At 55.2% G+C, this 13,111-nt stretch overlaps 1 protein-coding gene across 2 annotated transcripts in view; it reads left to right on the top strand.

Moving 5' to 3' along the window:
- Positions 1-13,111, top strand: part of ADCY5 (adenylate cyclase 5) — a 152,275-nt gene that overhangs the window by 104,483 nt on the left and 34,681 nt on the right. The window contains exons 6-11 of one of the 2 annotated variants that reach the window (XM_087439708.1): positions 2,201-2,272; positions 3,195-3,336; positions 5,597-5,737; positions 10,170-10,192; positions 11,122-11,266; positions 12,514-12,611. In XM_087439708.1, the coding sequence (XP_087295834.1) occupies positions 2,201-2,272; positions 3,195-3,336; positions 5,597-5,737; positions 10,170-10,192; positions 11,122-11,266; positions 12,514-12,611 (621 nt within the window). Of the gene's footprint in view, positions 1-2,113; positions 2,273-3,194; positions 3,337-5,596; positions 5,738-10,169; positions 10,193-11,121; positions 11,267-12,513; positions 12,612-13,111 lie in introns of both variants that reach the window. The other variant, XM_087439707.1, reaches the window with a different exon arrangement.

The raw sequence follows: 13,111 nt of genomic DNA, 5'->3' as shown, positions 1-13,111 counted from the left end.
TCCAGGGGGACTGTCCCATTTCCAGGGGGGCTGTCCATCTCTGGGGGGGGCTGACCATCTCCAGGGGGACTGTCCATTTCCAGGGGGGCTGTCCATCTCTGGGGGGGCTGTCTATCTCCAGGGGGACTGCTCATCATCATGGGGACTGTCCATCTCCAGGGGGGCTCTCCATCCTCAGGGGACTGTGTGTCTATAGGGGGCCTATCTCACAGCCTGAGTAACTGACCATCTGGCTGCCTGGTTGGACAGGGAAACAGTGGGGCAAAGCCACCTCCCAAGGACCACCTGACACATTGGGGGGTAGATTTGCACCTCCAGGCTTGGAGCCTTCTCCTGGGCTCCTGGTACCCATAGCAGCCTGGGAAGCTCTTCCCAGAGGAACATGTCCTGTGGGAAGGGAGGGCTTTGCAGCCTCTGGGCAGCAGGTGTGGACCCACCTCTCCAGGAGGAGGACAAGCTGGCAGCCGTGCCGTGGGCATCTCTTGCACTCCAGTCTCTCATGTCTTCTCACAACCAGGCAGCTAGGAGTGGAAGCCCCTGCCCCACTTCTTCCCAGATGAGAAAGGTTGGACTCAGGGGCTAAACAGCTCCCCAGGGTAATACTACTGGACAGGTGGATTCAAACATAGGTGTTCCCATTTTAAGGGTGCTCCCCTTCCCGGGAGCATAGCAAAAAGGATCTTTGTCCAGTTCTTGGTCACTTCTGGCCGTGGAAGGAGCCTGGTCTTTAAAATCCATGGATAACCCAAGCTTGCCTGTCAGCCATGGAGCGGGTCAGAGATTGTGTCCAGGTTCAGTAACTTTGAACTTTAGAAGTAGCCTGGGTAGGGGCAAAGGGAAAGCCACAGTGGGCAAGGTCAGAGGTCAGAGCAGCAGGCCAGGAAGGTGGCCGGTTCCATTTGGTTCCATTTGGCAGTGTTTGCCAAGTGCCCCTGTGTCCTGGGCTAGCCAGTGAGCCCCTCACCAGAAACACGGAGTCTGTTGAGGGAGAGAGCCTGGGATGGCATTGCTCTGATAGCAGGCATGCCAAGTGGACACCACCAGATCAGAGAGGCAGACTGTGATGGAGGGGCTAAGGAGGGGGCAGTTGATTCCTTGGGAGGACCTAGAGAGGCTTCATGAAGGAGATGGCCCTGGAGTTAAGCCAAAAAGATAGAATGAAATACCATCAACCTAAGCAAGTGGCCAGAGGCATTGTGGGTGGAAGGAACAGCTCTGGTAAAGGTATTTGCAGAGTTGATCCCAGGATGAGAGAAGTGATGGATGACGTAAATCTTCCCTGTGGTGGGTGTCAGCCCCTTGCTGGTGGGGTGGGGTGGGGTGGAGGGCTGGCTGAGGGGGTCCATCCCCAGGGTGCCAGGGAGGGTCCAGGTCCCTAAAAAATGCAAACTGAGTACCTTCCTCCAGAGCACCTGCCTGCTCCTCCACAGACCTCAGGCCCCATATACATACCTGGAGATGTATACCGTCTGTCCCTCTCCCCCTCCCACAGAGCCCCCCCCCTCCCGGTCTACTGGGGACTCCCGGGGACGTGGTGGGGATTGGAGCTGTATTCTAGCACATGGAGCACCCCTAGTCCCCTGCACCTGCTGGGGCTCCCCTTCTTTCCTGAGCAGGACATATGTCCTCTCTTAAAACTCTGTTAACCGCCTTTTTCCATTATCCTGCTAATGTCGAAGCAGCAGCAATGAGGATAAGTCCAAGAGCATTATATGAATGGGGTTTGGGGTGGCTGTAACTTCCCTCGCTCAAGTTGGCGTTAATGTGCATTTGCATTTTCGGAACAGAATTTAATTGACTGAGGGTTGCGATAGCCCCGGGTGCCCTGGTTGGGGGAAGCAGTGGGGCCTGGGTTTTAATGTGAGGCGTTGCGCCGCCTTGTGGCCAATCCAGGAAACGGCACCTCTCACAGTTCACAGTGCCTGAGCACGTGGGCCCAGCCTCTGCCCCTCGGCTGGACGGTCTCAGATTGGATTTGGGCTGGACCAGAGAGAAATGACTTTGAGCCCCACACCTTCTGACGCACCCCCGACCCCCTGCTTTCCAGCCTCGCCCCCACTCTGTGTGCCTGGTCCCTGACCCTCTCCCAGCCTCACCCCTGCTCCATCCCCAGGTTGGTCCGGGAGGTGACAGGGGTGAACGTGAACATGCGCGTGGGAATTCACAGCGGGCGAGTACACTGCGGTGTCCTTGGTCTCAGGAAGTGGCAGTTCGACGTCTGGTCTAACGACGTCACGCTGGCCAACCACATGGAGGCTGGAGGCAAGGCAGGGTGAGTGAGGACTGCGGGCAGTGGGGCGGTGCAGGGCCCAGACTTAGCTTCTCACCGTCCCCCACCCAGGGTGACTGTCATGAGGAGTGGGGTGGGGGTAGGCAGGACGGGGTAGCTTGCAAACCTGGGGTTGGCAGAGTTAGGTGGAAATTCCTCTGCCTGGCAAATTACTTACACCTCACCATGGTGGCAGGTTGTAGGGGGCGTTGTCTTAACCTTTGCAGAGTCTTCACTCAGAAGATATTGACACAAAACATGGTGGCTTGTGACTTGGCATAGGTAGGGTAGAGTCTAGAGGAGGGAGGAACCACGGATAATTTCTGGGGTAGCCAGGACAGAAAGAAGGTGAAATGTGAGCTGACCTGGACGACTGGGCAGGTGAGGAAGGCAGGGTGGTGAGAGTGCACCAGGCTGAGGGAATGGAGTGAGGGCAGGCTGTAGGAAAACACAGTATTTCCAAGGAATGGAAGTAGAGCAGACAGCCTTGTAGGGACCAGTGGGAGGAACAGTGCCTGTGTTAGGAAGGACGTTCATGCCAGGCTGGGGAATTTGGACTCAGTCGTGTAGTAAGCAGGAGCCACTGCTGGCTTCTGAGCAGGTTTGCAAAGTTTGTGAACCTGGAGATGTGTCCTCCCAGCAGGCTAACAATGTATCATATTATTACAATAATATAACACAGATGTGAGATGGTGTGGTGGAGGTGGACATGGGCCAGGAAGGGGCCTCCTGAGCCATCTGATGACGTTGAAGGGATACAGTGTGCTGGGGTTGGGATGGAGGTTGGGGCTAGTGTTTGAGCCAGAGTTTGGGGCCCTGGGATTTGAACTGGGATTGAGTAGGTTGCATTTGGGTCTGCATGGGAGCTGGAGTTCTGAACTCGAGTTTTCTGCCCACCCCACCCCGCTTCCCTCCCCGCTTGTAGACGCATCCACATCACCAAGGCCACACTCAACTACCTGAACGGCGACTACGAGGTGGAGCCAGGCTGCGGGGGCGAGCGCAACGCCTACCTCAAGGAGCACAGTATCGAGACCTTCCTCATCCTGCGCTGCACCCAGAAGCGGGTCCGGGGGCCAGGGGCCGGGGGTGGTGCTCAAAGGCTTCATTCTTTGGGGGAAGAACATTTTCTTGGACTGCTGCTTCCTTCTTTTACTCTTTCCTTGAGTTGAGTTGTGAATTCCTTATGCAGTCGTGGTTCCTGCATCTCAAGAAGGACACAAGAATTCTGGAGGCCTTGCAAAGGCTGATGGCAAAGGGAATGTTTTCATTTTGCTTCTGTTGCAAAAATGCAACAGGCCTCAAATCAGTTAACAGCAATACATCAGAAGGCCACAATATGGCAGTGAAGCATCAAGGATATCTGTGTATACCACGTATTTTATCTCCATCTCGTTCCTTTTCTGTTGCCTCAACTAGGTGGATATTTGTCTTCCTCTCTCTCTCTCTCTCTTTCAGTGTCTGTCTCTGCCTGTACCCGTATATCTCTTCTTTCTTGAACCTCTGTTTTTTCCCCTCTTTTACTGTCTAGTCTCTTCCTTCTTTCTCATTTTGTCTCAGCCCACATTTGCCAAAATACAAAACTGAATTATTAGCAGACTTCAGTGTTCTATTTTTAATAGAGCCATGTTCCATGTTCTTAATTTTTAAAGCAGATGAAGAGAACATTTTCTATTTCTCCCTAGATTAAAATGCCTTTTACTTATGAATCTTTCAACGGAATTTATCTGTTGGTCAGACCCCATTGAGAGAGAAAAGCTTCCCCTTTTCTTTCCTAAGAAGTTAGACTAAAGATAAAATTAAACTGTCAGAACTAAGTTCAGAGGATGTCTTGGGAGAGAGGAAATGGAGATTTTTAAAGGGAGGCAGGGGTCTCTCGGGCAGGTGTCCACCCTGAGAGGCACATCGGGGGGCGCCATGTCCCGCCACAGCGGCACACCCCAGAAGACTGGTTCTGGCTGCAGGGCCCCCCACAGACACCAGGACGGGGCACGGAAGAATTTAGGGCACTTTGGGGAGAGCTCCTAGTGGCTTAATTGACACATTTTTTTTTTTTTTTTGTGAGGAAGATCAGCCCTGAGCTAACATCCGTGCTAATCCTCCTCTTTTTGCTGAGGAAGACTGGCTCTGAGCTAACATCTATTGCCAATCTTCCTCCTTTTTTTCCCCCAAAGCCCCAGTAGATAGTTGTATGTTATAGTTGCACATCCTTCTAGTTGCTGTATGTGGGACGCAGCCTCAGCATGGCCAGAGAAGCGGTGCGTTGGTGCGCGCCCAGGCTCCGAACCTGGGCCACCAGTAGCGGAGTGCGTGCACTTAGCTGCTAAGCCACGGGGCCAGCCCTAATTGACACATTTTTAAACATTTGCTTGTTGTTTGGCCAGAGTATAAATGGACTGGGATCCTCCCAGGCCCTCCTGCCACATCCCTCCCCTCTCCTGGGTTCACGAGTCTCCAGCCCCGCTTCCAGCCCTACCCAGGCTGAAGGCTCCCCCTCTACCCTGGGTTCTCTGAGTCTGGCTCTTCCAGCTTGACAAGTGGTCCAGAAAGGATGAAATGGAGATGGACAGACAGAGTGACCCCCACCCCCCAGAGCAGTGTCAGCTGAAGCAGGCTGTGTCCCCTCCCCTCTGCATCCCTGATCTGACAGCTTCCTTCCCAGGCTCAGGGAGGGCTTTGGGGGGAAGACCACCTCAGGTCTTCCCTGGGCCTCTCCAACCCTCCACTTCTTGTGCCCATTTGGATGGACAGACAGACAGACAGACAGAGATCCTAGCTGGCACATAGGTAGCTGGCTAAAGCCCGTTTGTGTATTGGTACGATGCATGTCAACCCTTGAATCTCATAACTTGAATGACCCAAGCCTCCGGAAGCTGCCTTCTGGGCAGCAGAACCTGTCCTACTGCCCACTCTGCTGGCACAAGCCTATTGTGGATAAGTTGAGTAGAGTTTGGAATCCCAGGTTCCGCTCCCTCTGTCACCCCTGGGCACCTGCAGACCCAGGCTCTCCCCACCCCTGAGAATTCCATGCAAACCAAAGATGTTCATGCCCCTTTGCTTTCTCACAAGACCAACTTCATCATCTTGTTCTGCTCTTCCCAGCTGGGCCAGCCAGGGCTGGTGGGAGGGAGTCTGGAGGGATTTAGGGTCTGTGCCCAGGTGAGCTCTAGGATCTTGGCAGACCCCTGGGCTCCCGGCTGGGCAGAGAAGAGAGGGGCAGCTGCCCAAACCCTTCCCTGGCCTGGCAGCTGGAAGGAATGAGGAACTCCTCACCAGGGTTCCTCTGGGGGGCCCTGCCCAACACAAGCATCTGTGTTGCTTTTCCAGAAAGAAGAGAAGGCCATGATCGCCAAGATGAATCGCCAGAGAACCAACTCTATCGGGCACAACCCGCCACACTGGGGGGCCGAGCGCCCCTTCTATAACCACCTGGGCGGCAACCAGGTGTCCAAGGAGATGAAGCGGATGGTGAGTGGCTGGCAGGGCAGTGCGCGGGCAGGGCCTTTCATGGGTGTGAGGGCTGGGCCAGGCTCCTCGTGTGCCCGAGGGAATTTGGAGAGCCACAGAAGGAAGCATTAGAAGGGGGGCTGATCCCAACTTTGGACTAGGAGCCGGAGCACCTGACTGCTGGCCCCGGCTCTCTCCGTGAGCCTCACTGTCCCTTGGCATGCCCAGTTTAGCTTTGGAACAGAGCGGCAACACCCATTCTTCCCTCCCTCTTGGCAGAGCTTGCTGGCACAGGCTGGAAGCAGGCCTATCTGGATGGACTCAGGGTCCAGCCAAAGGCTCCAGTGGTCTCTCGGCACTGTCTGGGGAGGCCCTGGGGAGTTGAGTGGGCACCAGCTTGTCAGATGCTCTTCTCGTACCTGCTGCATTTCCCGGGCAGTTGGAACACATCCTTTGGCTCAATGGCTCAGAAACCATCCCAGTGTGTTTTGGCAAGTGCCAGGTGGTGGTCCCCTTGGCCCTCTGTGCTGAGAAACACCCCTGCTGACTGCTGCCTTCCAGTTGGAGCATGCAGGCTGAGTGAGCAGAGACCATGGTAGGGGTTCAGCCTCCATCTCCAGGCACCCTGCCTGCTCTGGGGACAAACAACCCTAGCCATCGCTGCACACCCCAGGGATGGGCTAATTCAGGATGTGCTGCCCGGGCTCTATCAGCGATGATGGGAAGAAGAATTCAGAGGGTGGGAGGAAGAGGAAGAGGGATAACAAGAAGTCAGCTTACTGCAGCAGCGTTCTCTTCCTTTTTACCCGGGAGCTTAGCTCCTGTGTCCGGGCACACTCCTCAGCTCAAGGGCAGCCTGGTTCCAGGTGGGAGCCGCCCACCCTGGAGGAGGGATGGGTGAGGAGGGAGGGTGCAGGGAGTAGTACGTGTGTGGCCACTTAGTTCGCACAGAGCCAGGACAGAGAAATAAGGTGGCGCATGCGGCCCTAAGATCCCTGAGTTGGGGGTCTGCAGATTAGACTGAGTTTAAGCTGGAGCAGCAGGGATTAGAGATAGACTCCACAGGAATCCAGCAGAGTCAGCAGACAGAGCCAGGGGTCTGAGGGAGGGGACAGGCTGGGGACCCAGTCACTCTGCTTCTTGCTAGCTAGCAAGTAGCAGATGACAAAGGTTTAGGGAAAATGTACAGGAGGAAAAATGAATTGTCAAGACCTCCATTTTAACTTTTGACGGTAAAGAAGCAACTTGCGGGGACACCAGCGTCTTTGAACTTGGACGTCCACAGAGCTGCTCAGTGCCGCTCAGGGTTCCAGCCACCACTCTCTCTCCCTCGAGGGCCCTCCCCAAAGCAAAGAGCAGTTGGTGGACCCCCGTGTTCTCACCCAGCCCTTTAATAATCTCCCGCTGACTCTGTACCCAGGTGAGCAGGATGGTCAAGAGATGAGAGGCAGTGGAAGGAGAGGGGGAGCCTGAGAGCAGGATATGAAGAGGAGGGAGGCTCTCATTCAGGCAGGGGAGCGAGGAGCGGGGAGCGGGGGGGTCAGGAGAGGACAGTAGGGTAAGCGGGACATGCAGAGGGAGCTGGAGACACGAGAATGGGGCAGGAAAGGTGGGGCAGGCAGGAGATGGAGAGGAAGCAGAGCCACCAGCGGGCAGGAAAGGTGTCTGGTGGCACATTGCTTTCTCCTTTAAATCTTTGGAAAGTTTTTTTCTTTAGTGATACTTGGTATAAGCCGAATCTTTCATTATTTCCGAGCCTCAAAAGAGGGAGTGTGGACCATAAGCACCAGTTTGGCAGACACATTAATCATCGTTAGGGCACGGAGCCGTGGAAGAATTAGCAGAGGGGCTATAAATGGGGAAAGGACAGTCTTGGGGGACCTGCTGCTGGAAAGCCTCCTCGTGGTGTTAATTGCCTTGCCCAGCGGCAGTGGGTGGGAAAGGAAGGGTGTGTGGAACAGCAGCATCAAGGACGCCTCTGCAGCAGCTGTGGGGGAAGGGGCTCCCCATCCCCCATCCTGGCTGGGCAGAGTCAAGGTACCAACTCCTGCCCCCCACAGCCCGCCCAGTCAGAGAGTCTAGGCTGGGGATGGGACAGGTTCCAGCAGCCGCCAGGCACACCATTGGCTTTTGGTGTTAAAGTTGCTTGAAATCTTTGAGAAAGATGCAGAAGGAGAGCTTCTGCCCTGACTTCCCCTGAAGATGGAGTGGGAATTAGATGCAGCAGTGACTGAGAGCAGTTAGAAAGGTACTAACTTGTAGTCAGAGGTTTATGTCTTTAAATCTTGTTCCAGCTTTTAAAATGTCATGACCCGCTGTGCTGGTTTATGTTTAGGCCCGAGTGTTGTAAGGTCTCTAAGGTTATTTATTGATCAGAAGGTTGGCAGGGTGAGTGTGTGTGGACTTCTGCTCATCTAACCAGCCCAGGGAAGCTCTGCGTTCTCCGGGGTGGCAGGCTGGGCCCGAGTGCCGGGGAAGACGAGCAGCTTTGCCAGGGCGGGCACGCAAACCGGAGGCTACGTCTCAGTGTGGATGAGCTGAGGGGCCACGGCCTCTGCTCTTGCTTTAGATCCGAGGGAGAGGAATTGGGAACCATCAGAACCCCTGAGCTGAGCTGCTCCCCAGATGTGCCGAGGCACAAACCACAGGAGCCCGTCTGAGGGTCCTCCTAGCCGGGCTGAGGACCGTTGTCCTCAACTTGAACCCAGTCTGCTGGACTGTGTTCTTAATGACCCTCTGCCATGGTCTGTCACCCCCCCAGTCTGATGCTGAGCTCTGCACACCATCACGGCACCCATGTGCTTAGAGTGGACCCCACCCCCGACACCAGTCCCAGCAGAGGAGCACTGGAGAAAGTCAGAAACAGATTCATTACGACCATTTCAGGCATAGTTTTGAGCTGTAGAGACCAGCATACGCATCACACAGCTCGGTTGTTCTCAGTCCCAGAGTAAAGTCGTTGCCGGCCCCTGTGATGGAGTTCAGCGGGCCAGTGCCTCGCCATATTCCGTAGAGACCTGGCCTGTCCACGCTCTGCTGCCCATTCAAGCTTGTGCTCTGAGGGACCCCGGGAGCATCTGGCATGGGCCTGCCCCTAGACAGAGCACTCGCTTGAGTGACACCAACTCCTCCAGCCTGGGGCCGGGATGGGGAAGTGGGCTGGGTCTTGCAGCCTGGACAGAGGGCCTGGCGATTCTCAGAGAACAATGAGAAGGGTCTGGCTTGCCCGGGCAGACAACTGTCAGGCAGCCTGGGAGGAGCTCAGAGCCCACAGCTGGGCGCTTGGATGTGCCACTAGAGGCTGCCCAGGCCCCTGGGCGCCCTCAGCTGGGGGTAGAATGGAGAGAGAGCACCCCGTATCTGTTCTAGCGCCCGGTAGCTCCGGCTCATGGAGACTAACAAAAATCCCATTTTCTGTATTTCCAACCATGTCCTCAGCGGGACTGAAAAGAAGTGTGTTCATTTGGGGTTTGGGTTTACCCAGCATTGGCCCACCTCACTTTTGCCCAGCAGTGTGCTCCCCACTGAGCCAGAGACGAGAGGTCATCCTCTGTCCTTATCCTGGCAAGCTGAGCCTTACCTGAGACTGCCTGTCCCTCTTGTCACCTGCACCACTGCCTCCCAGATTCCGCCCCCATCCCATATTAAGGAACCCTTTCTCCATTCTGCCACAACAGGCCAGACCCTGACACGCATCTGTCCCTCTGTGGACTTGCTAGATTAACTCTAATTAGGGCTTTGAGTTTGGCCACCAGTAAGGGACCTTCCCACCCCCACCCCTGTCTGTGTGAACATCAGAACAGTAGTCAGCCCGGGGCAGGCGGGTTCCTCGCCTCCTGGGTCCCCAGCCGACTCTGGCTTATGAGAACATTGGCTCTCAGATACCAGGAAGGCTGTTGCAGGTAACAGGAGTTTAATTTTCTTAAGCTCAAAACTTGTGAACTCCCAGGAGATTTTATGTGTGCTCAGTAGGGGTGCGGGGTGAGTGTGCATGAGTGTGTGTGTGTGTACATGGGTGTGTGCACGTGTGGAGATTAATCAGCTTAGCGGTTTGTCTTATTTCTGTCTAAGTGACAGAACTGGGAGGGGACCACCAAGCCCAAGGTCCAGGAGGAGGGGGAGGAGAGGTTTGGGGGATATGACAAGGAATGGGGTGTGGGGACAGGAAGAGCTTAGACACGTGGACTTGCCAGTGGCTGAACTGACGTCACAGTGCGTCGCAGTGTGCCCCCAGCGTCTAGCACAGAGCCTGACCCATAGGAAGAACCCAGCTGTGTTCGCCGAAGGAAGAAAGGAAAGAACTACTGAACTACAGTCCTCTCTGTGTCCAAGCTCCTTGGGGAACTCTAGAGAGAAAAGGAGCTGCAGCCTTCTGGCAGCCCCATTTCTGGAAGATTCCATTTTCAGTCTTCTCTGTTCTCACTCCTCTCCTCTCCCTATCCCTCTCTTTTAGGGCTTTGAAGACCCCAAGGACAAGTGAGTAATGTGCCCTTGGCCTGGAGGTATCTCTGAATCTGCCTTATATCTGGCTTCCCGATGCCCCCCGGAGAATGAGCCCACAGTCTTGGCTGAGGGTGCATGGAGCCCACTGCCCCTGACAGACGAGCAGCCAGGGAGAGAGGGCCTCAGCACTGCCCGCTTATAATCTCCACTCCACGCACACACACACGTGCCCACATACGTGTGCACACACAACTAAACACATGCATGTGCGCATACGCACAAACGCTCATGCAGCTCTCCGGAAAATGCAGACCTTGCCCATTGGTGGCCAGCGCCCGGCCACATCCCAGTGCCCTGCGGGAAGTGAGTGTCCTCCTTCTCCTCCTCTTCCCAGTTCTCAGGGACACCAGAAATCCCACTCAGGGACTGGGCTTCCTCCTTGAGAAATCGAGGTTTTAGTTCAGAATCCAAAAGTCATGAAACCTGCTTCACAGAGTGCCCCCAGGCAGGTTAAAGCAGCCAGTGCCCACAGTCCCCGTGGTAGAGGTCTCGTCCCAGCCACCCTCCATCTCGGCCTTCGTTTCAGGATGATGGGACAACTGGAGAATGAAGAGCAGGGCCTGCGGCCTGTAGGGGAGGAAACAAGCCTTTGATAATAATTCACAATATTTTTATAATATGATAACATATCAATAGAGTCAGAAAAGCCTTATTGTCAGTGAGGCCCTCCGGCCAGCGGGTATGAAACTTGGGGAGTTTTCTACGCATATGTGTGGTCGTTAAGACGGGGGGACTTGGGCTTCTGGCCGCCCTGCTCTCACTCCCGGCTTCCCCACCCCTCATTAGGGCTGATCTCTGGCGGCTGCGGGCCTCTCTGATGGGTCTGCGCGCACGGGCAGAGCCGGCCCAGCGGCGCCCCCTGGTGGTCAGCCTGTCTTGTGTCTGCGCCCCCTGCTCCCCAGGAACGCCCAGGAAAGTGCAAACCCCGAGGATGAAGTGGACGAATTTCTGGGCCGCGCCATTGACGCCAGGAGCATCGACAGGCTGCGATCTGAGCATGTCCGCAAGTTCCTCTTGACCTTCAGGGAGCCTGACTTAGAGAAGAAGGTACAGCACCGCGGGTGGGAAGGAGGCGCGACCAGGACCGGGCGGAGGGGGCAAGGCCACGGGTCGGCTCCCGCCCCGTCTCCTTTACCGTGGAAAGAGCCCCTGCCTGTCACCTCACTTCCCCCAGCTCTGATGCTGCGCTGCCCAGGAGATGGGGTTTTTAGGGAGACTTCCTGGCTGGAAGGGATAAATCTTAACCTCCATGTGTCTCAGTTTCCTTATCTGGAGAATGGGGATATTTGACATACCCACGTCACAGAGTCATAGTGAGGATTAAACAGATCCATGTGTGTAAAACAGTGTCTGCCACAGAGATGTTCAGTGGATGTTTGTTGCTGTTTCTATTATTTTTGTTATTATTACTATTATTATTATCGTTATCCTTACCAAAGGATCACCCGGCTGCCTTTGGCACACTGGAACCTCAGAGTATTAAAGCTGGACGGGGCAGCCGAGATCTCTGTCCCACCTCTTTAAATCGTGACTGAGAAAGCTAAAATGCAGAGCAGTTGGCAACTTGGTCCAGGCCTCCCAGTGAAGTAGTGACAGAGCCGGAACCAGACCGTGGTCCAGGGTCTTTGCTCCGTGTCACAGGGTCTCCCTGGTGTTCATTAAAATGAGTTCATATGAATTCATGTCACGTCAGGTGAGGCAGACCCAGTTAGGAGGGAAAACTATGGGCGGGGAACTTACTCTGCTGACCAGTGATAGATAGAACTGACTTATAGAGGCCTTTCCCTCTAAGGGTGACTCTGTGCCCACTCGGCCTCTGTTTCTGCAGCTGGTTGGTGTCGTGGGGAGCTGGGGCTGGGAGTCGAGATCTCAGAGCTGAGCTCTGTGATTTTGGACCAGTCACCTGACCTCTGAGCCCCAGCTTGCTCATCTCTGAAGTAGAAACAATAGCAGACCTGTGCCTACTTCCTGGGGCTCTTGTGAGGACGTGAGGCGATGCGTGTAGACCCCGGCACGTGTCCTAGCATGTGGTTGGTGCTCAGTAATTTGATCATTTTGAATTACTCTCACGGTGACCCGGCCTGCAGAAAGTTTCTGCTTTGACACAATTCAGCTGCCCTCCCCACAGGCACCACCTGTGGTGAACTGGACTGGTTTCCTGAGAGCTAAGGCTCACGCTGGTTCTCGGGTCTTCCAGGTCTTGGGAGTGGGCTGCCCCAGGTGTGTCTGGGTGGAGCTGGGCTGGGGCAGACAGGGCTGTGCCTCTGCCCCCTCACCCTGCCCTGTCCTCTCAGTACTCCAAGCAGGTGGATGACCGATTCGGTGCCTACGTGGCCTGTGCCTCGCTCGTCTTCCTCTTCATCTGCTTTGTCCAGGTCACCATCGTGCCCCAGTGAGTACCCCAGTCCTCCCATGCTCCCTCCTCCAGCTGCAAGGGCTCCAGGGGTGGGAGGGAGGTCACCTAGGAGAGCAGAGGCGGGAGTCTGGGCTGAACTTGCTTGGGCCGGGAGAGAAGTTTCTAGATGTGTCCTCGGTGGGACCGGGAAGCCAGGAGTCTGACTCCTCCGTGACCGGGAGGTGACGTGCTCACTCCAGGGAGGAAATCTTCTCTCTGGACACTGCCCGGCTGCGCGAGAGACTGCTTCTCACCACTGTATCATCTCATCCATTTCAACAGCACCATCACCCAAAGTCTTCACTAGGCTTGTTTCTGCGTGACCTTGGGTTCTTGCTGAAAAATCAATACATCTTCAAAAGATAAAAGTTTTCCACTACTCTGGGTATTACAAAGGATGGATTTTAGGTTCTGAAGGCTTTTCTCAAAGAGATGCTCCTGAACTCTTCTGAGAACTGGCCATGTCCCTGAGAGAGGCCTGTGGCTTCCAAGGGGAC

Source organism: Ceratotherium simum, chromosome 15 (genome assembly GCF_057802395.1).
Source record: "Ceratotherium simum simum isolate JZ-2026a chromosome 15, ASM5780239v1, whole genome shotgun sequence".
NCBI lineage: Eukaryota > Metazoa > Chordata > Mammalia > Perissodactyla > Rhinocerotidae > Ceratotherium > Ceratotherium simum.
The sequence above is the reverse complement of the archived record's forward strand: the minus strand, read 5'-3'. Positions and strand labels throughout refer to the sequence as shown.